Genomic DNA, 27013 nt, shown 5'->3' on the forward strand with positions numbered 1-27013 from the left:
ATGCAGTGGTGGGAGAGGAGTTTCATGGCTGTAGGAAGGAGCCTAGCAAGACCTTTCTGTTTTCTCCCGTCCTGGGCTGCTTGGTCAGCGTGCAGCGTGGTGCCAGCTGTACCAAGGGAGACCCCTGTGCCGCCAGAGTTAATACCAATGGGCAAGGGCATCTCTGAGGGCTGCCTTCATGCCCTCATAGCCCTCCAGCTGATGGGCTATTGTGCTTTGCCTCTTCCAACTGGAAGGGGTGGTCAGCACAGCTGGGCAAGCGCAAGCTTTACCATGGGCTTTGTTCTTCCTCAAGAGCATGGGAGGAATCTTAGTGATGATGCTCTGATACCTTTAGCGGTCCACACAGCTTTTCATCTTGGGGGATCTCTTCTAGCGAATGATTAATTAGTACTTTGAGGTCTATTTCACAATTAAAAGCAGGGTGGGTGGGTACGAATATAATTTCAACCTTTGTTGGCTCTTGCTTTCTGTTAATCTCTGTCAATTTTTTGCCCCCTGACCCTGGGGGACTGTAAATATGTGAGGATGCTGCTCATCATAGTCTGCATAAACAATGTCCTTGTTAAGAGCTGAATGGTTCAGCAAGGCCCCATGAAGAAGTTTGCTGCCAGAGCCAAGCAGGAGCTGGGACTGTTACCTCCCTCTGGGCTTTAGCCCCTCCTCATTAAGCAGGTCCAGGCTATTGATTGGGAGCTTGTGTTTGGAAGAGTCTTACTTACTCCATGCATTATCTTGACAGATTGATCAGACCTGATTGAGAACCTCTTAAAGGAACGAACAGCTGTAATAGGAAAGTTGGACTCTGTCATCCGTTAGGATGATTCTGGGAGCGAGAAGAACGAGGCTGACATCTTGGAGCAATTGTATTTACAATTAACATGGCTGAAAACGATTGCCTCTATTGATCCCCCCTTCCTGCAATTACAGCCCCATTGTTTACATTCCAGCACTTCGGTTATAAAAAGGAAATTCAATAATTATTGCATTATTTAAAGTTAAAGTGCCACAGAGTTTGCTGGCTACGCTTGCTGGTTGATTTAACGTTCAGTAAAATCCATGCTGAGCTCTCCATCTTTAAGCTGAGCAATATTTGGCTTTTAATGAGACTTCAAGGACTGGTGGAACAAGGCCCCCTTTGCTGAGTGGCTTTTAGGGTCATTCATGGAGGAATCCAAAGGTATTTCATTATGGCAAGCACCAGCCTCCTGACCAGTGGGGATAGTGTTAATGGCCCATGGGGACAGCTCCGTCCGTGTCCAGCTGTTCCCTGGAGCTGCTCAGAGTTTTTGTGCTTCCTGCTCATGACTGAGCTTTCCCAGTCATAGCAGATCTCGGTTTGGCTGGCCTGGCTCTTGCTGCTGAGCTTTTTGAGGAAAGTCCTTGGTGTTGCTTCCCTCCTGCTGTGCAACCTCACAGCCAGGGGCTCGTGGCACAATGGTCCAGAGTTCTGCTTGGTCACACTCAGTTCTCCTCACCTGCCTGCCCAGGGCTCTCACGCCTGCTTTGGCCCTGTCATGGTACCAGGATGTTCACTGCACATGAGGCAGGGTTGGAGGGCATGGAAAGTACAGGTTCAGAAGGGGTTGTTAATTGGGGTGGTTGGTGCTGTTCTTTCCACCCTTTTTGTGTGGGTCTTCCACCTTTTTTTGTGTGTGCACTTAACTTGCATCAAGTATCTCAGCCTCTTTGGCTGGAGGAGTGCTGAATGTACAGCCTTTTGGGAAGAAAAACTAAAGATCAGAAACCAATAAGTAAAAAAAAAAAATCCAGGTTTATTGCCCAAAGTCTCCTTGTCCTCATCTTGTGGTGATGTTTTTGTGGTAATGTTTTTGAGGGGTTGGGTGACACTGAGGCAGCTCCAGCTGGCAGTGGGGGAGTGATGGTCACCATGAGGCCATTCGAGCCACCACAAGGTACATTGCAAAAACTTGTGGACATGTGAGAGTGAGCTCCAGAGTCAGGCACTGCACCGTAGAGCTGTTACACAAGGGGCTGGAGAGGCTGGAAGGAGGGAAGGGTTTTGTAACACCACCTCTTCAGAAGCAGTAAACAATTGCAGGATGTTGGTGGAATAGGAAAGAGCATAAATTCATCTTTTGAACCTGCTGTGTGGAGAATTGATTTTTTTTTTCCCCTCTTTTTTAAAACCTCTGGGCTGGGGGTTGTCTGCAGACACACCAGCCCTTCCCATCGTGAGCTCTCGCTGTGCGTTGTGGCCGCTCCCTTGGCTGCAGGAAATTCCAGCCAGGGCTGCAGGTGTGAAATGAGAGCAAGACAGATGGGCCAGCTCTGACTTTTATGGAGTACTTGAAGCGGACCAGGATCAGACAGCTGCATCCACGTGACTTTCATTAAAAATTCAGATTCTTCTCTTCCAGGACTATGTGATTTATCTTGTGAAGCAGATCAGAGGCACGTGGGGGCCAGGAGATGCTTATGAGACTCCTGAGCTCTGCTACAGGGTCTTGTCTCTTTCCATGACAACCTGTAGTCTCCCCTCCAGCTCTGGTGTAGAGTCCTTTCTCTTGTAGCTCCCCAGGAGTGCATTGTCCCACACACACTTCTCGCTGGCATGTGAAATGTTTCCACCAAGCCTTTTACTAGTTACCCTTGCCTGACTTCACCCTGTGGAAGAGTCAGTCCCTGGTCATCCTTCTGCACTGAGGATGTGCTCATCAGCCTTGGTATGTCTCTAGCACCTCCTCGTGAGCACAGAAGGGTGAGCTGCTGGTGGCTTTCACAGTTAACCTTCTGTGGTTTGAAATCCTGTGTAACCTCTGTGTTGCTCCCCTGGTTTGCTGGCCAGCACCGTGGGCTGAACAGGGGTCCTGCTGGCTCTGGGTCTCATCGCTAGTGCTGGTCAGATGTAGGTGCTCACAGCTAGAAGTAAGTGGTGCAAGTCTATGGTGGTGCTCCTTCCCACAGCTTCTGTAACCCTCCAGCAGATTTTTTGCTCCATCTTCCTCAGCTGCATTTTTCAATTCTTTTAAATCACTATTAAGTTTACCCATTCTAACTGAAGAGACATTATGCTGAGTTCAGTGGTAAGAGTGCTATGTATGGAAAAAACCTCCTCCAAAGATGTTCAACACTGATAACTTCAGTGGAGTGTTTCTCAAAGGACCTCCTGGTGGTTCAGCAGCCTCTGACGTTGCTGAAGGGTTGTCCTGTAATGTGAGAGCCAACTGGAGAAAGTGGTCAGAAGTGATTTGGAAGAGATTTTTCCAGATGGTTTATGACTTATCCACACCACCAAATGGCCATACTGAGCAAAGGGAGTTGGTAAGCCAGAGGATGTTTATGTGAACAAGAGGGTGGTGGGCTGGTTTTGGCTGTCCCCACCAGTGCTCTGGGACAGATTTTGGTTTAGGATCCAGGTGACTGCTGTGGCTGGTGGTCCTGTTAGCTGGCTTGGGGTGAGGAAGGATCTTCGGTTTTGGTGGTGGTGGTTCTCTGCTTGTTGCATGAAGTTCATGAGATTATTTTCCCGTTATTTGGGATTTTGGGGGGGTTGGCCCCAGGACTGTTATTTCACCCACTTTTCCTACCTACAGATACCTTGACCTGTGCAGGAAGCCCTTGTGCACCAGAGAGGGGAGCAGGAGAGCACAAGCTGCTGCTTCTTGGGGGCAAACTTGGAGTTTCTTTCTACTCGTTGCTGTCATTTGAGGTCTGCGGAAGCGACCATCCATGAACCTGCAGAGAGCTTTCTCCCATGTTCTGCTGCTTTTTGTAACTTCAGGACTTCCTGAGGGTAAAGGTGGGATCTCACCACTTGCAGTCATGGTTGGTCTTAAAGCTTGCAGACCAAGGGCTTTTGAGATTCCCACTGCTGTCAGAGTGGGTTTATCCTGTGCAGCTTTAGGGCCTTCCAAAGGGGAAGCATTACACAAGATGAAGTTACGATTGCATAGAAATTGAGCTTTTTTTCTCATTAATAATAAACATCAAAAGCACAAGACAGTTCAAAGGGGTGATTGCATCTCCCTAGTGAGCTGGGGTTACAGTTCAGATATCACCCAAAACAGTGTCTGACCCACTAGGCATAGCAAGTAGGGCCTGGAAAATAACATAGTGCCTCTGGCAGCAGAGTGCTATAGGGGGGTTCTCCGATCATGTTACTGTGAGAATTGGGCTCTTTACAGGGTGGCTGTCATAAACTTAATACAAGAGAAGTTTTGAGCAGATGTAGATTTAACATCTTTTGAAAAAGTCACCGCAGGTTAGCCCTTCCCTAATGCAGGAGACAAAGTCTCTTTGTGGGATCCTCCTTGCTCTTTGCTCTGGCACAGAGTCAGGGCTTTGCCTGGAGACCCAAGGGCTTCCCAGAGGGAAGGCGGGCTGGATTTGGTGTGAGCTGCATGTAGGAATAGGTTTTGTGACCAGCATGGTGCTGTGCTGTGGCTCATGTACGTACAGGAACAGCCCGTGTCCCCTGGGGAAGTTGTGCTCAAGCACCGTATGGTTTCCATCAGTGTTCCTCTGTCTGTTTCTGATTTAAAGTGGAGCTTTGACTAAACCTGATCAATATTTTGCATGCCATGCGTGAAGAACCAGATGTTGGAAGTTTCCTATCGTTGAGAGGGAGGGGGTGAACTCCCCCCACCCCAGCCTTGCAGAAATCAATGTTTGCTGACAGAAGTTGGTTGGTTTTCCTAGTAACAATATATTCCTTTTGATTTTCAAGTTGATTTGTCTTCTAACAAGGTTCTGGTTTAATATTTTGAGGGTTTTTTTCTGTCATATGAATAAATTCTCACAAGGGGGAAGTTTAACAGTGTGATGGAGAAAAACTACACGTACTTGTCCAGTTTTTCATCGCTCCCAGCAACTTGCAGCTCATAGTTACTTGTCTGTTGTGTTTTATTCTGAGCTGCTCCTTTCCCCTCTTGGAAGACTGATGCGGATCAGAGGCAGGCTGTGTCCAGGATGGATGTGCTGGTGGTGGTGGCACCCTCAGGGCTTGACTTCTCCAGCATGACAGGCAGGGAGAAGCTGACCCAAGCAGGAGGGTTATTTGGTCATCCCATAGTGTGGGAGCAAAAGAAGAGCAGAATATAAAACACATTCATTAAACTGTTGAAAACAAATGCTTTCCTAAAATCCTCTTTTAAATCAGGGCAGTACAGACCATGCCTCTGGTTCCCACAGAGACCATGTCCTTAATATTTCCTTGAACCTGTGACCAGATTTTTCTCTTAATTGCTCACTAGGGGTTTCCTCTGCCTTCTTGCAGAAGCTGCCACTGAGCCTGTTGGTACTTCCAGAGTTTGAAGACAGTGTTTGTAGGACAGGGGTTCCCCAACATCCCTTCAGCTGACAAGAGAAGGTTCTTGCCTTGTGGCTCCTGGAGTGAGACCCTAGCTGCTGGGAGCTCGGGTGGCGGCAAGGCAGAGCAGGGCTAGCCAGGCTGGGCCACAGCAGCTGGTCACCTGGCTCTTGTAGCTGGGTCATTCATCTTGGCTCTCTGTGCCTTTAGCCATTTCTCTTTTTCTGGCTCAGGAAGATGGTAATACATGCAAACAATAGAAATGAGAGGAAGAAGTTCTTATGAGGGAAAACAGCAAAAAAATCTTTTGAGGGCACCAGTGGGATTAGTGCCCCAGTGGATTCTTTGAATATTACAGTGAATTTAATTAAATACATTGTGATCCCAAAAGAGGCAAGTCTAATTAGCCAGATCTAGAATACATTTATTCTCTTCCCTCGCTCTTCCAATCAGAAGCCGCAGCATCAGCTCCTATCCTATTTTTAATCATTCCTAGACTCAGAGGGCTCTCCTTCCTCTGTGTTAGCTGAGCACACAGCGCTGGGTAATATGTCTTTAATCTTATCTTAGCTGTAACTGAGATAATACACATCAGGATTTTTACCAGAAGGTCCTGGCTGCACGTAGGCAATATTTTTGATTGACAAATCTTGATATCACGTCCAGATCACCTTACTTACGTGCCTTGGGTGAAACACATGGTGAGGGAAGAGTTCCATGAGATGACCCAGAAGACAAAAGGAGGTCTTGAGGTTGGATGGTAGGAGCTGGCAGGGATTATTGATTAGCTAAAATGTCGGTGGGTGGTGGAATGGCTTTCACTGAGGAGTCTTTCGTGCCATTTGACTTTGGTATCAATTTTTCCTCAACTTGTGATAAGACTGTGCTCTGGGAATGGGGAGGGTTACTGTGAGCTCTCAGCCCCGCAGCTGCCCAAATCCAGTGAAGGGCAGGGCTGGAAGCAGCTCTCTCTGCTTTTAGGAACTAATTGCTGCATCCTTGGGATCCATGACATTGATTGATAGATTTTGTCACACAATCAAGGTATAATACTCTGGAATTAGCTGTATTGGCTGCGATAGCTCAGCTCCAGAAGGTGACAAGGGGATTTTTTTTGTTTTCCAAGTGCTCACTTATTGTGATACTCAGCTGCCTGTTCAGCACTGGCTTTCCAGTCTGGATCACTGTCACAGACATCATCCAGGCCAGGCTGCTGCTGTCTTGCAGATCCAAGGCAGTAGAAAGCAGGTGCCAGGAGCAGGGCACTGGGTGATGGATAGGGTGGTCCATGCTCTGCACTCCTCTTCCATACACAGTTTCCAGGACTTCTCAATCTAATGAGTTCATTGTGTTCTAGGATTTCTTTTGGTTTATTCTTCTTAGTTTTCAATGAGAATTTATCAATTTTAATTTTATCTGTTTGACATGTAGTTGGATCCCCTCCCAGGATAAGCTTTAAATGTGAAAGAATTAGCCATGCGTAGGTCGTGAGTAGTTGTTAATGTTGGATCTGGTATTTTCTTTCACTGGAGATGATCTTCCCTATCTTGATTTTTGCTTCTGTGTTTGTTTCAGCCTATTACGTTTCTCTTTCTTCTAAGCAGGAGAGTGAATGTTACCTTGAGAATAAGCAGGCTTGAGCTTGCTGTGTCTTTGTCAAAATGTGGTTCCTTACTTAATTCCCAGGTGTCTTTTAGCAATTTACAGTGGACTAACGCAGGGAGACCGGAGATGAGACAGGAAATTCATATCTCTCTGCTTTGTTCTTCACAGCACCTTCAGCATCATGAGAGCGGGGTTGAGGGTGAAAGCTGCTATTATCACTGTGTCCTCTGTAACTACTCCACCAAGGCCAAGCTGAACCTGATCCAGCACGTGCGCTCCATGAAACACCAGCGGAGTGAAAGCCTACGTAAGCTGCAGCGGCTCCAGAAAGGGCTCCCTGAAGAAGAGGAGGACCTGGGACAGATCTTCACCATCCGCAAGTGTCCAGCTGCTGAGGCTGGTGAGTGCTGCTGCTTTTGCATGAGCAGCATTGGGGCTCTTGGCTCCACTGGGTTTGCCTGGCAGCATCAGACCCTCTCTGCAGTTCTGTGGCAAGCTCGGTGACTTTCCCTGCCCTGCTGTGGGGGTGACACTGCTTATCAGTAAGACATTAGGGAAGTCCCACCTGCCCTGAGGTAGGACAAGACCTGTGTTGTACCTGTAGCATCCAGCAAAGATCTGCGCCAGGGGGCTTGGGGTGGTGGCTCTGAAGCACCAAAGACACACATTCTTCTTTTCAGACTTGTAAGTGAAGCTAAATGCAAGTTTGACAGGTAGAAGTGTTTATCTGTGTTCCAGTTTAGTGCCTTAAACAGTGAAATATCATGGCAGCAGAATGGTCAGGTTTTGGCAACTCTAACAAATTACTGTACTGTACTTACAGATATTTTGCAATATGAGTAGAGTGATGTCCTGAGCACCTGTGTGAACCTGCCCCAGCTTGTTTGTTGATTTGTAGTATTTCAGCCACATTAGACTGGGGGGAGAAGCTGGGTGGGGAGATGGGCCAGAGGAGGGGTGAGTGTGTTTGTTTTCCATGCCTCCTCTTGACAAGGTGGACAAAGTGAAGGGCTTGGACCAGAACGTTTGCACACACAGAAAGGACAGCTGATAGGAAAAGGTCTGCAGCTGTGAGTCTAGCAAGAGAAAATGGGCCTTAAAGGGGGCAGTTACACTGGGCAAAACAGAAATTGTTTAATCATTTAAAGGTCTAAGAAGTTTTTATGTTAGGAAAAAGCAGGATCTCATAAAGTTGTCCTCTTTGGAGGGAGAAGGGGGAACAGCTCACTCCAGTCAGCTGTACATGTGCTGTCAGGGATGTGCTGGAGCTGGAGGGATGCCAAGAAAGCCTTTGCAGCCCTCATCTCAGCTTGAGCCAGGACTCTCCTCCTTGGCTGCTGTAGAAATAGCCAAATCTTAGAGCAGGGTGCTCTGAGGAGCTAGCATGCTGCAGATAATGCACCTAAGAGACAAGTAAAGTGATCTTAGCTTAAAGGCATTGTGAAAGGAAAGCAGCACCAGCTAGAGGAGAGTTTGTGGCGGTCTTAGAAGTGCCTGTTTAGTTAAGACCTGTGTCACTCTGCTATTACATGTGTTAGTAACAAAGATCTTGCACAATACTTGAAAACCCAAACGGGAGATTTTTTTCATTAAGAGTTAAATTCAGCCTCATGGAAAACAGTGACCGAGCTGTGAACCCAGCAGCCCAGTGGAGTAGAGGGCATGGACTGTGCTGCCTCAAAGGTCACGGTGACAGCGTGAGCATGCTGTGGGTCTGCACCACCCCGGAGGGGACAGCAGCTCTTACAGCCCTGCTACCTCTCTGCCACACTGTGCTGCAGAAAACATTCACATCTCGAAAGTATACATTGGACAGTGTTGTATGGCTTGTGAATTTTCTTAAGAGGAAAATGAACTGAGAGGGAAAGCCATCTGTGCCCTTTTGTGATACACAGAGCAGTCTTGAAGTATTTGTTTACTTTAGAAATTTTGTTTACTTTGTCTTTTACTTCAGAAACCTTATCTTTCCCTGCACCTCCGCTCAGATTATGACATGGCAGGTACTGAGCATGCAGGATCTGACGAGCTGACAGGGAAAAGGATTTGTTGACCATTTTTAAAAATGTATTTTTTTCATTTTTACTAAAACGCTTGACAAGTTGCTGAAAGGACATTTTTTTTTACTTTTTCAAATAGCTTGAGATAATTTCCATTTTGGTTCTTCACAAAAACTAACAGCAAACAAAGTACTCAGACTTTCTCATATTTTATTTCAAGGATTAAAAATACAAGTAAGACTAAGACTCTCTAGAATGCAAAAAGGGGGGGGAACTTCTGATCTGCTTTGCAGGCTGCTTTGACCTGAGATGCTGAGATGACCTGAGATGCCACAGAAGCCAGTGGCTGGGCTGAGGATGTGTCCTAAGGGAGGGCATGTGGGGATGCCAGGGGGTACCTGGCTGGTGCCTCCACTCCTGGGCATCTGAGCAGGCAGGGACATGGCACAGCACCCTGGGATGTTCCTAGCAGTGGCAGGGTTGACCTCGTGCAGGGCACAACAGTGATTTGTTTCTTGACTTTGATTTATTTATTGTAATTTCTTCATGCATAAAAAGATCAGGCTTGAATGGGCTGATCCTTTCTTCTCTTCTGTGATTTCTAAATTTCCAGTGATATAAAATGCTGCTGTGATATATTATTTAGCTGGTTGTTGTTACTTTTCTGTAGTTTTGAGCACTGGTGGAATGCAGCAGGAATGCACACGTACCTAGGCTTAAATTCACTCTTCTGATGTGTTTGTTTTCCCTTGGGTTTGAGCTTTGTGGATGCCTTTGGCTGTTGTTTCTGCTGGCAGGGCAGTGTGGTGCTGCCAGTCCTGGCAGGGCTGTTCTGCTGGCTCTCTGCCTTTCCCTCTCCTGCACCAGGCTGTCTCTGCTGGATCCCCTTTTGGTTTTTATTCTTGTTTTCTTTCTGAGTGTGATGCAGTATTTTCTCGCTGCCTTCTACACCGTTCCCTGGTGCTAAGGGGTAACACCAGAAAGTCTTCCCTGGGTTTCAGACACCTTGAGCAGAAGGTGCTTTGCCCCCGACTGTCAGGGGCCCAGAGGGTCACTTGACTTTTTTGCTGGTTTGATGCTTTACAAGTTGCAGGCGTTTGTTTTGGTGCTGCTGTTACTCCCTGGTAATCATCGCTGTGGTTCTCCCCTTCTAGTTAATTATATTTGTTATCCATTTGGTTTTCCTACAAAGACAGTATCAACTTGTGGTAGTGAGTCCCTTTCTGTTATCCCTGTTCGCTCTGAGGACTTTTAAAGCATTTCAGTCCTCACAGCTGTTCTCCCTTCAGCAAATCTCCTCTCCATGAGGGTGGCCCAGCACTGGACTGGCTGCCCGGGGGGGGTTGTGTAGTCCCTGTCCTGAGAGATGCTCAAACTAGTTGGGCAAGGACAAGAACAAGGCCGAGGCCATGAACAGAGCCTTGATGAGTGCCTGTGGAACCAGTGCTCAGGGCTGGGCTGGCAGAAATCCATCCCTGCCTGTGCTGCTCTGTTCCTGCTGCTCTGGCTGGCCAGCTGCTCACTTGCCCCAGCACTACTGTGGAACATAATCCTTCCTCTTGCTCTTTGGTCTGGTGTGCTGCCTCCAAGAGCAAGCAGGCACAAGGAATTACCTTGTAGGGGTCCCACCTTCCCAGGGGAGACTGGGGTCCAGTTGGCTACTGCTGCTTCCAGGGCAGCTGAGCGAGCTCTCACCCAAGGCAAGGGGCCAGTGTGTGGCAGCCACCATTGCTCCAGCTCCTGGAGTTTTGGTGGCTTTGCTACAAATGCTGAAAGATCCTTTATAGCTCTTTCTCTTTGCCTAAGTTCATCCAGAGTGTGCCAGTCTCCTCATCCCCATCAAGCTGCTGGTTGCTCAGCCTTGTGTCAGGCAGGAGGGGGCAGACCCAGCGGGTGGAGGTGCCTGTGTAGTTGCCTTCCTCCCCTTCCCGTTCTGTGGCAGGGAGCAGGTGCTGGGGTAAATGTCTGCCTGCGTGTTTTTACTGGTGTGTGTAGGCATGTAGGAAAAAGCATTGCTGTCTCTGAGGTGGTGTGTAGATATTTGCTTGTATAGATGCATCTCAATCTGTTGGAAGAGAGCATCTGATCATACCTTAATTAGTCCTCTAACAATCTACAAAGGTCAGTGCCAATTGCCTGTTCATTTACATTTGTAATTGTGATGGTTCTTGATTGCACATTAGTTGCAACTCATTCCCTCGTAGCCCCACAGAAAACACATGCAGCAGCCTCAGCAACAGCCTTGTAGACACAAGGACCTTTGTCTCTGCCAGTGCCAGCAGCACAGCCCTCACTGAAACTTCTGTATCTTTTGTGGAAGAGAGCTTGAGAAGCTTCACTCCGCTTCCAGTAAAGGGATGATGAAGTCGTTGGCAGGGAAAAGTACATGGACATCAGGGAAGAAACCCAGTCCTCCTTGAACTGGATAATTAAAGACAATTAAACTTTTCAGCTTGCTCTGAGAAGTGTTCTAATTATGCAGGAGACAGGGAAGCGGGCCCAGGCTGGACATTCAGCTGTTTGTTGATCAGAAAGAGTACAGCTTTAGGGGTGGGGGCTTGTTTTCCTCTCTGGGGTATTTTTGGACATCTATTGCTGTAGTATTTGGGCTGCTGCCACTGCAGATGTCAGCCCCTTGCTGCAGAAGCATCTGTATAACATTACCCATAAGCTAATTGATTTTTAATGATGGAGGCTTAGAAAAGAAAAAAAAAAAAAAAGCAAACCCATAATAAAAAACAAAACGTTCTGAAGATGTAGGGATGGATGCACTTATGACTCATTAGATAATGATAGAAATAAGAGTGAAACAACCTGCACCAAATTTTCAGCACAGCAGACCATTTCATAGCTGGTCATGTAGCCAGTCAGGAGTGGGATGGTGGCTTTGTCTCCAGCTCATGTTGCATGGGATGGTGCAGTCCCCTCCTCGCCGTGTGGCACCACACAAGGTTTGGTTTTGTTACAAGCCCAGCTGCTGAGCCTATTTCTCCTTAGGCAAATGCTTCTTATCATTAATCTGTCTCCTCCCTTATCTCTTTCTCCTGTCTCTTCCCGGTTTCTGTCTTCTTTTCTCCCTTTCCATAGCTGTCTTCCTGTGGGACGGGGGTTGCCTGCTCATCCCACTGTGTAGGACAGAAGTTCATGAGGTGTCATCCACTGTCCACACGCCTCACCTGCACCCAAGTCCTGGGTATCCCCAGTCTGGGGCTGTGGCTTTGTGCAGCTGCATGGGTCAGGGTCTTCCATGCTTCTCAAGTCAGGAGAAGTTCTTGCAGCTTGCAGCAAGCTTGACCTAGGAGCAGGCTAAGTCAGCAGAGTGATTCTTCAAAATCACTCATAGATTCTGAAGAATTATTTTACTGGACCCTTGCCACAAAGGGATGCCATGGTCTCCACTGCAGCGTGGAGAACCATTCCCTGATGGTGGACATATTGTTTCAGCCAAATTCGTAGCAGCCATCTTCTTCCAACACACAAGGTCATTGTTGGGGCCTCGCGTGTGAAGAGTAAGGGCAGGCTCTCTGAAAGCTGTTGCTGTACTCAGACAAAGACAGTCAAAAGCCCCTTTGTTCAGGCAGCAGAGCTGGAAGGGGTGTCCCCTGCCCAGCCACATGGGAGCATCCGTGCTGCTTGCTCTGCCAGCAGACAGCGAGGGACCGGCTGCTCTCCCTGCTCCAGGAAGGTTGATTACCATTATTTAGAGGAATATCTTTACTGAAAAGCTCTGCTCTGATAAACCCCCAAAAGCTGCTGGTTCCCTGAGCTTCCCAGGGATACCCCATGGCTTCTGGTTTCCCTCCCTCTGTGCCCCAGGCAGAGGTGGGTGCACTGTCCATCCACATCTTCCTTGTATTTCAGTATTTGACCTTCTGAAGGGCTGCAGACTGTAGGCCGAAATCAGGATGTGAATTTTTAATGAAACCAAGTATGTAAACAGGGCTGAGGTATAGCTGGAGCAGTTGCCAGATGAGAAAACCCCACATGGTTTAAAAATAGAAGTTACCAAACTCAGTTTGGCTCTGCCTCTGGTGCTTGCAGACAGCTGGATGCTCATATGGTGGTTTCACCTCTGTTTTCACTCTGAGTCATATGAAACACTTTGCTAATGTTCCACTCTCTTGAAAGCAGTTCTGTAGCTGCACCAGGCATGTGAAGGCATCGCCATCAGGGAAGAGGTGATGGTAACTGGGAACAGAAGTGAGTTCCCCGTGATCAGATGCATACTTGCTTGTGAAACACTCAGGATCTGGTTTGCAGTCAGAAAAAGGTTTAGACAAAAAGTTTCTATTTAGCAGAATGAAGCCTTGGTGTCAGCCACTGCTTGTCAGTTTAAATTTGTGACTTGGAAGTCCTGCAGATTGTATTACCTTCTTCCAATTCCCCTCTCTCCTCTCCAGGCTCTCCAGTTCACCTCTTAACCTCTGTGTCTGTATTCTAGATTTAGGAATTGTGATCAGCCCATCTGTAAAACGAAGTGAAACAAACAGTGGAGAAAGAGGAATGGGATCTCTAACAAACAGAAATCTGTGCAGGAACTGTTCTGTTCTTTTTCCACTTTGAAGAGTGGGCAACCATGCAAGTGTTGCTCAGTCGTAGTCATCAAACGTGGAGTAATTGTTAATGTAATTTCTTATAACAGGGATGTAAGACACTACTTTGGAGCAGGCTCCACACTTCCAGTGGAACTTTAAAACTTTTGAAATTAAAATGGGTAATTCCAAATGATATTGCTCCCTGCTTGAAATAACTCGAATTTATTAGGATCTGATGTCTCCTACTTGGTCTCAATTAAAGCAAATGTGGTCATTGCTGAAGCAGGGGAAACACGTATGATGCTTTCCTACAGCTACTAGAGGTAATGGAGGGTTTCAGAAAGGAATAATCAGCTTGCTTTTGTAAGCCTCTCTGCTTTTCTGTGAGACTTAATTGCATAAAATGACTAAAAACTTCCCAAGGCAGATCACTTGTGCAGTGCCAGCGGGAGAACAGCATGCAGAGTTTGTACTATAGCTCCTACCTGCCAGTACCAAGCCACAGCTCTGGCTCTGCTGGTGACAATCAGATTTATCTGGCTGGAATGCGTGGCTCTTGCAGAAGGCTGGCGAAGAGCAATATCTGAGGTGAGGGATTTGGTGTAAAATTTCCCACCTGGTGCAAGCAGGGGTTACAAATGATGTTCTCCTTAGCATCTGCTCCCACTACCCCTGCCTCTTGCTGCTGGAGGAGCTTCCAAGGTTCTTTCCTCTGGTGTTAGCCACTAACCTCGTTTCACATACATCCCCTTGCCATTTCCAGGCCTGCCCTTGATTGACACATTTAATAATCTGCCAACCCAAATGACAATCTGAGCTCCTGTGTGCAAACATCAAATGCTGCCCAGCTTCATTAGCTTCTCACAGGCTTTTTGCCTCTCCCTCGCTCCCTGCAACCCAATATTGTCTTCCCCCTCCCCCCCCCATACATGGTCTGTAACCCCCTGAAGGCAGCAGCCTGCTCAGTCTTTGTTTCTGCAGTGTTGCATGCAAATCCAACCAAATCATTGGAATATGAGTGGTGAAAGTGCTCATTCGCACAAGGGGGGAGCCATGGGTGCCTCATTGGTCATCAGCACCCAGCCCTCTGCCAGGGTTGGATCATGCCATGGGGGGTGGGCAGAAGCTTTGTTTTCTGAAGAGGAAATCCGTTTCTGTCGTCTCATTTTCAGACATGGGGAGTAAAACAAACTATTGTCCTGTTTTGAGAAAACATTGACCCATGGTGCAATAACATACATGAAATAGCAGCATGGAGGAAAACAGCTCTTGGCGATGTGTATGTTAAGCTGATTAAACCTGCAGTTCCCCTTGACTGCATTTCTGATCTCTGTGCCAACCCCACCAAATACCCCCACATGCAGGATTATCATATTGTTTTCTGAGATCTCATGTCATGTGTGTTCATTAAAGCAGGACAGCTTGTTGCTCTCCCCTTTATTGTTCTACCAAACCTTGGAATTTTCTCATTTTTTGGTAGATTGAATGGCTTAAGGACATTTTACCTTTCCAGGAAGTTCCTGGTGGGAGCCAGAGTATTTCTGCACAGGGTCTCTTGGAGGATATTCCAGAGGCCAGGCAGATGGGAAGCTCTCTCCTTTGTGGCTGGACAGAGAGGCTGGTGGAAACTTTGGGTTCTGCTTTAGTTTCATGTTGCTTTAGTACTTACCAAAATCAAACAAATTTAGTTCTGGCAGCTGTGGGTCAGGGTTGCTGTGGACAGTCACCTGCTTTGGAAGTTCTGAAGACATGAGGAGAGCCACGTGCATTAAAGTCATTCCCTTTAGGGGACTGTTAAGTCTGTATAAGGAGACTTCTCTCGGCCAGTATTATCCTGTGACATGTAACTGTTTCTCTTTGCATCCTTTCTCCTACCCAGATTTTGAAGAATGCTGTTCTTTTCACAGCATCTTGGTGTCTTAGTGCTTACAGGACACCATGGGACTGCTGAGGTCTGGCATTGCAGAATGTGGGGATAAAGTTGCTTCCCGTTTAATATCTGGAAGAGTCAGATTTCCTTTGGTATTTATTTTTTTGTGTTGGTTTTAAGTTTAAAGTAAAAAGCAGTTGTGCCCTTGCTCTCTTTTGGCCAGTCAGCAGTGAATAGATAATCTCCAAAGGATATGAAAGGTTTAATAATTTTAATTTTGTTTTTATTAAAGTTTATCATTACTTTTTTTCATGTGCCCCTGGTAAAGTGGGGGGCTGACAGAAATCTACACAAACCCCCAAGCATTTGCTTAATGAAACTCTAATGGGAGGCGCCTGGTGGGAAGGAAGTGGTTAGATAGCTGGGCTGGGGAAAGCAGACCAGCGGCATTCTGTAATATCACTGAAACGTGGCAGGAATCTCATAAAGTCCCATCTAGCTCCAGCAGACACTTGTCACTGAGAGCTCATGGCTTTCATTAAGCGGAAAGAGAGGAAGCTCTGATGGCTGACTTGTTCCAGAATGTTTTTCTTGTTCTGCTGCATCTTAAAGCCCTTTCCACTTAAGCACGGGAAAGGGGAAAACATCACCAGATGCTGCAGTAAAATGCTGGGTAGGTCCTGTTCCCTCTTGTGTTAAATCTTTTTTTTTTCTTCCTGTGAAAACAAACTCTGTCCAGACTGGAACCAGTCTGTCAGTGTGCAGCATCTCCTGAGCTCACACAGCTGCTGTGTCCTCTGGGACAGAAGAATTGTCCCTGTGGTTGTGCCCTTGGTATTGAGTGTGGTCACCAAAAGCTCTTCTGCTGATGCCAGCTGCACCTTCTGCATCTCTTCCCCTTTCCTCTTTTCCCCGCTCTCCCTTTCAGTTTTAGAATAGGGAACTCTTCTCTTGAGGACTTAAGGTGGTTGTGTTGATGCAGGTTAAACTCAAGGGTGAAGGGCTCTCCTTTTATACAGTGAATCAGTAAAGCCTTGAAGACGTTGTAGGTTGAACAGCAGTAGATCCTGCAGCCCTGTCCCCAGATGTGTTTGGAAGAGGTGTTAGATGTCACTGTGAATGACTCAGGATTCACATTAGTGGCAAATTCAGCTCGTGTAAAGTCTCATCAGCCTACCTGTACTGCTCCTGTCCAAACTTCACACTTGCTCAGGTGCTGTGTCTGACTGAACCCCTGCTTTGGCATTCTGATGGTCAGAAGGAAAGGAAAGTTTCTAAGAACTTAGACACACATGCTCCGGTGACTGTTCCTCGGCCGTCAACCCTGATCTGTGATGTTCATCTCTCCATAGCATTGTGTGGTAGCAGTTCATCTTCAGTATCTGTCCTGCAGGTTTGGATGTTCTAGCCATTGCCACACTGCTGTTTTCTCTGCGCTGCTGTGCTTCAAATTAAATGTATCTGAAATGAGATATGCCCGCTTCTGTGTTAACAGGTTTATGAGTTCATAGAGTTGCCTCACTTGCATTCTTTTGCTGGCTTATTAGCTCAGAGTCTCTTCCTGTTCTGCTGTTCGCCTGAGCTGAAAGGTGCTGGAACTCCAGCATGGAGAATTGCTGATACTTTGGTATCCTTTCCTGCTAATTCGTGCAGTAACACATTAGGGGGGGACAGTGGCAGAAAGAAAAGTTCATTTGTGTTTGACAGGGCACAGGCTTTGTGTTTCAAGGCAAGGACATGTAGAGTTCCTTCTCATGGTCTTTCCTATAGGTCTTCTGAGAGAGAAAACTGTCCTTTCAATTGCCAAACCTGCAAGGAGGTTACTCTCAACAATACCACCTCTTGCTGCCACCAGAGCTGGCTTTTCTCACACCAAGGCAGCAAATGCATTTCCAAAGAGAGAGAGCAAGCATGGCAGAGCTTGTCCAGATCTTGCACACTCAGACCTATGACATCAGCACACTGATGTGCCCCCCTCTTTGGAAGGTGAATTTGAGCCTTATTGCCGCTGGACATGCTGATTTTGGTTTGCAGCACAGGCTTCATTGCCTTGTGCAAGAGATCCATTTGTTTGTGAAAGCTGATGCATGTCCACAGCATCACATTGAACGCTGGAAGAGAACGTCGTGCACCTTTCTTCCCTTCAGAGAATATCCCTGCAAAAGCATCAGTTCATTCCTGTTTGTTTCTCCCTTTTTCCTGTCCTGATCCTCTCATTCTTCATTCTGCTGCAGGAGCACATGTTCGATGATCTTTATCTGCCTGGCAGGGCTGGAGAAGCAGAGTGACTGACCTAAAGGAACAAGTGCTTTGAGATCTTTGCTCAGAGGAGGCATTATGAAAATGGAAAGTATTCTCATCCTGCAGGTCATTTGTTAGGATTATAGACTTAATTGCAAGAGATACAGAGCTTGGTTTCTGAAATTGATTTTGTTTTTCTTTAAGAGCCATAGGCAAAATGAGGTTGCATGCATTATCAGTGGGATGATTTGTGGAGGTTTTACAGGCAGCTGGCACAGGGCTAGAAGTAACCCCTGGCCTGATCTACTCCAGCTTTTTCACTGCCAAAATGTACTTCGATGTGCACATCAGGAGAACACTTTCTTGTGTGCTTGTTAGCAGTCCTGTGTTTGCCTGTATTCTCAAACTGACTGTCTTCCTTTTCCTTCTGGACAAGCCTACTGATCCTCCAGTGATGACATGAGAGGCCTCAGAATTGCCTAAGAAGGAGCTGCCATGTGCATTTATTTTTGCACAGAAAACTTGAGAATGTTTAATAATGTGTCTCCCAACACCAATGTCTTGCTCTACCTTCAGAAAGAAATTTGGGGGCTAGTAAGCAAATAATAACCTACCTCAAATAAAGGTCTCATCTTTAGTCCTACTAAAATTTAGTTTATACCCTTAAGCAAGGGGGTTGCTGTTTCTTCTGAATAGTCAGTCTGCTTTTCCAGGTTTGCACATCTTGATGCCCTTGACATGTATTTTGGTTTGACCTCTATGATTTCATGGGGCCATGATTTCTAAAGACTAATTGGGAACTGTATGAGAAAGTAAGGTCTTTATTTGCTTCAAATCTGTGTTTTTTCCATCTTCATTGTCAGTCCTATAGGACTAGAGGATGGAAAGGAGCAGTATTTGTCCAGCTCCATTGAACCAACTTTCATTTGGATGCTCCTGTCAAGGCTGCATTATTTCTTTTCACAGCATGTGCCCCAGTCTTCTTTTCTGTGTAGGTACATCTTTCTACCCCCATTTCAGCCTTTACATTCATCTGTGGCCTCTCCATTAAATAAATTAAAACCTTTGATTTATTTGTCCTCTGTCTTCCATGTGTGTCCTAATGTGTATCTCCTTTCCCATGCAGGCTTCCTTTGGTCTGGCTGTTTCCAAAGCTGGCGCTGTGCACCACATCCATCCCCACTTCATGCCCTCGCTGGTCCTGCCTTGGACCCCAATCCCTTAAATCTCGTCTTTCTTCTGCAGTGGTGTCTGTGGGGCCCCTGCTCTCCCTCACCCCAGGCTCAAAGGGACAGAAAGTGGGGATGGACTGAGCGTGACTTGTGAGCGTTTTTCCCTGCTGCCCTGATTTCTGGTATTTACGCAGCGCAGATGCTTCTGTTCCTTTTCTGGGAACTGCGCTCTCATTTGGTTACCAATTAAGCTGAAGCGTTCTGGTCTTTTCCATCCTCCTTTTTATTGTTATGAAGGGTGAATTAGGACTTGGTGTTTAGGATTGTTCTCTGGCCTCCGCTGCTACTTTGCTGCCTCCTTTGTGGCAAAACAATGGCATTAATTTTGGCCTTTGCAGGCAGGCAGGCAATCTGGCAGTGCACAGTGCCTGTCCGTTCCACTTCACTTGTGTAGCCACCTCTCCTTTCCACATCACCTACTCACTTTTCTCCCCCTATTCTTTTTTTTTCTCCTCCCCTTTTGTGCGTGCATGGTGTGTGTGTGGTGTGGAGGATTGCTGGGAGTTCATTTTGTTCCAGTCTGGCAGGGGTTAGAGGTCACAGCCGGGATGCTGGGTGAAGGGGAGCAGGCATGGGGGTGAGACGGAGCTAGCAGACCTCTCTTTGCCCTGGCTTGGACGGGGTTTGGACCATCTTGTACAAGGGGAAAGCACTGGTAAAAGGCAAGGAAAGAAAAGAGGTTTCACCAGAATCATCAGGATAAATCTTGTGGCAGAAATAGGGAAATGCATCTGTATGTCAAGGGTATGCTGTTTGCAAGGTGCTGGGGGGGTTTGCAGTGCCTCTCACTGAGGCATAGAGTGTCAAGCCTTGCAAAGCTGAACATCATTAGAGTCATTATAGAGGAAGGACTGAGAGCTAGGGCAAGGAAGGAAATCTGCTGCTAGCCCCAAAAGGTAATTAATATGAAATGAGGCATGCTAAGCTTCCATCAGATGGAATTCTTCTCCAAATGGTACAAGTTTCAGAGAGAAGAAGTCAAAAAAGAATGGCAAGATTAAAATCAAGTGGAAGTGCACAATGCTTTTCACAAGGTAAGAGGAACAGTTGTGAAACATGCAGGGTGATGAGTTTGTTTCATTTCTGCCCTGTGTGTTCATGGGGAGCTGCAGCGAGGAGGAAGAGTGTGGTACTGGGGCTGTTGGACCCAAGAACTTGGATCTGACTGAAGAACTGATGGAGCTGACTAGGGACACACATGAGGGAAAATCAGAAATGCAAAAGAAGAGTGATGCATGGCAGTACCCTAATGCTGACCCTGCTGCTGCTGCCGGGTCACAACTCTCAGGGAAGCAGTGACCCCACGGCCGTCTGAGGTCTGGATGCTTTTTTGTTGTTGTTGTTTTCCTTTAAATTATGTTAAAAAAAGATCAGAGGAGTTGGAAGCCATTGCCCACAGCCCATTGTTGCTGGCAGTGGAAGGCAGAGCAGCAGTTCCAGCTCAGCCAGCCCAGCAGGGCAATGACAGGAAGGTGTCCTGGAGGGCCTGGACCCCCACCCCACCACATGCCCATTGCCTTGGGGCTCCCACCGGATGCTGCCAAGGCTCCAGGTCCTACGGTGGCTTCCAGCCTTTGGGCAAGCTGGTTTGAGCTGAGCTCTCTTCCTCTCTTTGCTGAGATTAATGAACAGGGTGTCTCTGGCTGGTTTCAGTGCCCGGCGTGGGGTGGTCCTGTCCACCCCCTCCCCGGGCTGCGGCCGCAAGCACCAGCAAAGCACAGGCAGTCAACAGTTCCCTTTCTTCTGCACAAATTGGCAAGGACTAACCTTGTCATATCTAGTGCAGTGCTAACGGGCGCCTGCCTCCAAGGGGTAATCATGCAGGCATAAATTCGGAAAGTTGCTAAGCTATGAGCAGTCTTATGAGCATTAAAAGTGTCCTCTTTGCCAGAAAGGTCATTCATAACTTGGCTGTGCCACTGATGTACAGTCAGTGATATTGATTGATTAATGTATAAAAAGCACCAAATCCATTTGCTTCTATGAAAGAGAATAAAGTGCAGTCGACTCTCTCTTTATTTTCACCTCATCCTTTTGTTTGAAGGACGTTTTTTTTTTTTCTCTTTTTGTTTTGCCAGCTAGGTTTAAGGGGGTTACAAAAAGCCAGTTTCTGCCAAGTAATGCGTTCACAAAGGGAACATTGATTCACATCAGTGTCGCTTGAATTACCCTTAAAGGTTTGCCAAGGAGTTGTTCTTATATTAACCTTCTGTTCATCAAAGACAAAATAAATAAATAAGTCATAAAATCAGCTTCACTGCCTGCACAGGGGTTGGATGCAAAACAGGAATTTCTTCTGTTAGGAATTTGTGCTCCAGGTGCTGCTGCTCAGCCCCTCTCCTCCACACTTTAGACCTTTTCCCTCTGCAGAGCTGCCTTCCCCGGGTACCCTGGCCGGTCCCACATCCCCTTTCCCCCTGCTGCCTTCTCTTCCCGGATTGATGGGATGAGCTGGGGGCTGCCCTCAGCTCCTTTGGGATGGGCTGCCTGCACAGTGGCAGCATCCTCGTAACCACCTTGGCCACCTGGGTGCCCGAAGACATGGTGCCATGTGCCAGCATGGTACCTGCTCTGTTCTGAACCTGGATAAATGTGGATGGTTTCAGGGAAGGGGGATTCCTGCAGTGCGTGTTTTCTGAAGGGTTTTATATAAAAGGTGGTTTAATCATGGCAAGCCCAGGTAGGATTATTTCTATGTGGAAAGGTAGCCTGGTGATGACCCAGGACATTCTGCTCCGTCTAGTTGTAGCATTCTTCAAATTCACCCTAAGTCGTTTGCCTTTCTGGACTTACTTGGCCACTGGTAATTAATTACACGTTGTTCTCGTTTCCTTCTGCTTAATTCTGCAGTGGGAGATATTCTCCTCCCTAGGGAATGCAGTGTGGATGCTGAAGTGCTCTGTCCCTTTTGGGGCGGTGGCCGTGGAATGTGAATCCAGGTTATGGCTGCTCTCTGCAGCAGGAGCCACGTTGCTTTTTGATGACTGCGTCATTGACTCCGACCAAACTGCTGTGTTTGGTCTCTGTTCCAAAACCTGTGAAGGGCCATTCTGTTTTTCCATGGATTGGTGTCATTTCTTTCTCCGGAGACGGGATTTTCTTTGGCTTTGTTCTGCGTGTTGAGCATCCTCACATGTCAGCCTCATCCTAACACAGTGCTCAGATACCACTTGGAAATGACTCTGCATGAGCTTTCTCCACCTGGCTGTCACAACAGACAGCCTCCCCAGCCTGAGCATTGTGATGGCCCCCAGGTTCTCTGTGTCCTTTCAGATAACCTGACCCTCTCAGCCATGAGCACTGCAGAAGCCCATGGCTTCCAGAGCAGCTGCACATTTATGTCAGTGACCTCCCCCAGCTCCTGCAGCACATGGGGGAGCTCCAGGTTGGCAGTTGGGTCAGACCCCAGTTCCTGCTGAGGGCTGAGCTGGCTGAGGCGGTGGTGGGGCTGGGTGGCCTTGGGGTGATGTGGCTGTCTGCTCTTGAGGTGATGCTCTGGTCTAGTGAATAAGCCTGTGGCTAACTGAAGTACCACCAACCTCCACTGCTGCCTACATGATGCTTTTGTTTCAATGTCTGTTACCTGATAAAGGGGAATGTCTCTTACCCTGGAGATGAGAAGGGTCCAGGGAAACCTTACAGTGGCCTTTACAAATGTTTTACTGTGAGGGTGGTGAGACCTTGACCTCAGTCACCAAGACAAGCTGTGGCTGCCTCATCCCTGGCCAGGTTGGATGGGGCTTGGAACAACCTGGGCTGGTGGGAGATGTCTCTGCCCTTGGCAAGAGGGTAGGACTGGAGCTTTAAGGTTCCTTGCAGCCCAAACCATTCTGTGATTCTATGATACGATTCTATGAATGATGGTTATAGTCCTACCAACAGTTGAGTGTGTGTGCAGTGGTGTACACCAAAAATAGTAGAGAGAGCAGAACCACCACAGGGTGTCCTTCCCACCCATGTATCTGCCTACATGTTTGCTTGTATGGTGTGAGGGCCGTAATGCTGCTGATTTAACACCCCTGGGAAGCAAACCCCTCAAGCCCCTGCACAGGTGACAGCAGAGGTTGGCACCTCATGTTCCCAGGAAAAGCTTTTTCCCCATGGCTTCTGCAAAACCCAAAAGGAGAATCATCTTATTTTTTAATCTTTTTCTCAGATTGTGGGAGAATTGCAGAAGGCAGAGGCCCCCTCCCCCTCCAGCAAGGCGGTGGGGGTTGGATCAGACAGTACAGAGTGAGCATGCTGAGAGTGAATCCATTTTCTCTCCTCCATCTCCCCAGAATAAATTAGAATTTGCCTGATTTAATAAAATGGCTTCATCTCTCTGCCATCTTTTCTATCTTCCAAGCGTTTCATCCCCACCCCCACGGCAAAATAATAGATCTGGGCTGCACAGCGTCCTGTTATAGGCTGGCAATCTCACACAGAGGGTTCCCATGTCAGTGGCTGCATGCACAGCCTGCAGACGGGTCCGGCCGCCGAAACTGCACAGAATTTGTCCCTCTGTCTCAATTTCCTTATTGTCAGCAGTGATAGTTATAATTGCTGTCAGGGTCAGTGTAATTTACTGTCCATCTGTCATTAACCTGACCTCGCGGGTGGATGTGACTGCCATGCAGATATTGTTTGGGGACTGGGAGTGGTTAGTGATAGAAATTTTACAGCACGAATTTGCCCCAGCTACTTTTCTCTTTAATTGGCACGTATTTGTCTATGCATAGAGTGGAACTGTAGCTCTTTGCCGCAGACTGAGAGGAGGGGTTATTGTTAGAATTTCGATGGTTTTGCTACAGCTGAACCTTTTTCTCTTGCTCAAATCTGGTGTTTTAATTTCTGTTTCCTAGGTTGATTTTTTCCTTTCCGTTCTGACACTAATTATGCCAGGCGCATTGGGAGCGGCTGCTGCTGAGAGGTACCCAGCTAAGTGTTAAGAAAGGTTTTAAAAACAGACTGAACTCTTTCTTAATGAGGCTCAATCGTGCTCTCCTCCGGGTGGTTTTGTTTTGCTGATCTGTCAGTTTTTCGAGGATTTAATTGCACTTTTTTCATATTAGTCTTTGAAATGGGGCTAAGCAGCTTTCTGTAAAATAAAATATAAAAACCAGCAAGATATTACTGGCTTTCCTGTTTTCTTCCTTTGCTTTCATCACTCTAGGATCATCATCTGCCACTGACTCCTGGGACCCAACAGCAGTAAAGAACAAAATTTATGAGAGCAGCAAATGAAATGGCAGGCTAGACTGTGATGGCAGCTTCAGAATTGCAAGCCCTTGCAGGCCATTTTCTTTGCCTCTTTGCTCCTCAGCCTGGCTCCTGCCATGTTGCTGCTCTCGCTAAGCCTAGAAGACCTTTCAGATGTTTATTTTGGAGGAAGGAGTTGTAGGTGAAGGAGGGACAAGGAGTTGCAGAAGTGGTTTGTCCAGAGCAGCTCATTTCCTGCAGGAATGACACAAAAATGATTCAGAACCGAGCACTTCTGTGGAGCTCCAGAATGTGGTCAGAAACTGTCAGAGGCTGGCAGGAACTTCTGAAGGTCGCTGAGCCCAGCTGGCTCAAAACCAGGCCAGGACCATCTCTGTGGGGTCTAGGGGATCTCCCCAGCCTCTGGGGGCCCCTTCCAGAGCTCCAGCTTTTCATGAGCCAGGAGTCCAGGGGCAGGGATGCAAAGTAACTGATGTTGGGATGGGAAAAAGCAGGAGAGAGGAGGCGGATGTATCTGTGATGCTATTGTCTTTATGGCATAGCAAAACATGTTTGAAGCAATCAGCATGGAATTCTTAATTGCTTCACTTACTTCTGCTCTCCTCGTGGGACAGATTGTACAAATGCGAGAGCTGCCAGGACCTGCATGTTAGCACTCTGTCCCTGCTGTACACACTATTTTTAACTAGCGCTTTGTTTTGCAAAGATGCACAAAGCTGCTGCTTTTTTTTCCCAGGGATGCTAATAACAGCAGAGTCAGTAAGAGCTTTCTGAGCTGCCTGGCAGTGACTCTGCTTTCTTAGCCTTTCATTTTTCCTTCTCTCTGCATTTACAGTACCTTGATTCCACTTTCTCTTCCTTTCCTTTAGCTTTGATTCTCTCCCTCCATCTTTCGTTTTTTCATGCTTATCCCTTAAATCTTTTTTTCTTTCCTCTAGTTTCAACCTAACAGAAATCCTATTTTCTTTTCTTCATTCAGATGTAGGCCTGCCTTCTTCTGTTAGTTTCCAGCACACCTCTCATGAGGATGTAAAATCCAAGAACTAGATCTTTGAGATTTCAAAATAAAATAAAAGTAAACTCTGCTTTAAAAACACTTTAGCAGGAAAGCCAGGCTAATTGTAAATCAATGAGTCTTAAAACGCAGCATTGATCTCCAGTTAGAAGTTTGAAGGGGAAAGCAGTAATTACTGCACTGAAGGTAGATTTTTTTTTCTCTTAGTAAGTTCTAGGCAGAAGGAAGGCTCATTAGGGCAGCACTTCGGAATCTGAGTAATTAGTTTAAAAAGTACTTTTGTGGTGTTATTCCCATGGCTAGAAATTATTGGAGTCTTCACAGATTTATGGTCCAGCTCTGATAAGGTTTGATTTATTATTGTGTTTGGTGGGGGAGGATCCTTCCTATATAATCACCTGGGTGGAGATCTGGAGCTGGGATTAGTCCAGGAAGGATTGCTATGGGCATGCAGGACTGCCATGTGGCAGCAGGTTGTCTGGTGTTGTGGTGGGTCACCTGGCATTGCAGTGGGGCTGCATGGCACCCCCAGCCCCACAGCACTGCTCCTGGGGGTGTGACAAGGACAGGGTCTGAGCATGGGGGCTCCAGGACACCCAGAGCAGGTCAGGGTGTGCACCACTGGCCTGAGGGGACCAAGAGGTGACAGCAGGTGGAGAATCAGGGAGAGAGAAGAGCCCTCAGCCATCAGGTGCCAGCTTGCCTGCTGCCAAGGCAAGTGCCCACGTAAACCCTACAATGAGAAGGCAGCTTGTGTGTGCCCTAAAGCCTGTAGGCTTAAGTTTTTTCCAAATTCTTCTGTTAGATTTAGCAATTACATCTCTAGATATTCTCATTAACCTTAATTATCTAATCCCTTTTGTGAGTATTGCTGAATTCTTGGCCACAGCAGCATCCTGTGACAGTAATTTCTGTAATCTAATTACCAAGTCCAATTCTATAGGAAAAAGTGTTTGTTTCACCTGCCAGGTCCTGCAGATCCATTAGCTGCTGGGTTCCTGCCTCACCCTGCACAGGTCCAGCCAAGGAGGTCACTGGAGAGGAATGGAGGTGGGAGCATGGAGCTGCAGGCTGGTGGTTCCATCCACCTCCTGTGCTGCCAGGAGGTTTTCCAGCCTTACTGCTGCAGTGCAGGTAATGCTCCCAAGGAAAACAAAACCTCCTGCGTCAAGGCAGTTGATGTGGCACATCTCTGAGCCCCTTGATACACTCTCTGGCAGCAAGCTGGTGTCTGAAAGCAGCAGCATCCCTTCTTTATCATGGGCTGAGAAAATATCAGTGTCTTCTTCAGACCACAGCCCTAGTTAGTGGGCTGTCCCCTTTGCTTTGTCCCTTTGTCCCCTAAACCTCCCTCCAGAAGGCAGGGCTGAGCTCTTTGCTTTCTGTCCAAGACAGGTTTAGATCCTGTGTCTTTCATACCCCTTTCTTCACCCACAGATTTGGGGAGGGGGCATGCTGTAGTACCCCCAATGGGCTTGTGCTCCTGCCCCTCTCTGCCATATGTTGAATGGGGGAATCCAGCTTCCTAATCTCACACCTCTACCTATCAGTTTGGGTAACTTGATAAATATTTTTACAGAATTATTTAGTTTGCCATGACTGTTATAGATCTGATTGTACAACAGGAGGAAAGGGGAAGGTCTCTGGAGGCAGAAAACCCTTGTGTGGCAGAAAGCCTGCTGGGAAGTCAGCTCAAGAAGAATTAGAAACCCTTTAAATAAATGCTTACTTGACATGACTCTCTCTTCCACAGTCTAACAAGCAGGGAAGCGAATGGCAGCCGCTGGCCAGAAATTGATTGCATTAATTGATATGCCAATAAGAGAGCTTGTTACATCCGCCATTGGTTAGGAGGCCGGCTAACAAGTCCCGCTGATCAATGGAACCAATAAAGATTTCATCCATTAATGAGCAACATGGTAATTAATGTTATCCATAAACCAATTAGCCTGGGTAGCTAATGTGCTGGTTAGCACAGCGAGTGCCAGAGCCGTGGGTGTTTGCAGCCAGGGCCAAGGGCATCGCTGGTGCAGGGTGGGCTTGG

At 47.2% G+C, this 27013-nt stretch overlaps 1 protein-coding gene across 9 annotated transcripts in view; it reads left to right on the plus strand.

Annotated features, from left to right (window-relative positions):
* ZFHX3 (zinc finger homeobox 3) overlaps nucleotides 1-27013 on the plus strand; it is a 137882-nt gene that overhangs the window by 70083 nt on the left and 40786 nt on the right. For all 9 annotated transcript variants that reach the window (XM_030457849.1, XM_030457848.1, XM_030457844.1 and 6 more), the window contains exon 4: nucleotides 7046-7277. In XM_030457849.1, coding sequence (XP_030313709.1) covers nucleotides 7046-7277 — 232 coding nt within the window. The remainder of the gene's footprint in view (nucleotides 1-7045; nucleotides 7278-27013) is intronic.

This window comes from Calypte anna, chromosome 11 (genome assembly GCF_003957555.1).
Source record: "Calypte anna isolate BGI_N300 chromosome 11, bCalAnn1_v1.p, whole genome shotgun sequence".
Taxonomy (NCBI): domain Eukaryota; kingdom Metazoa; phylum Chordata; class Aves; order Apodiformes; family Trochilidae; genus Calypte; species Calypte anna.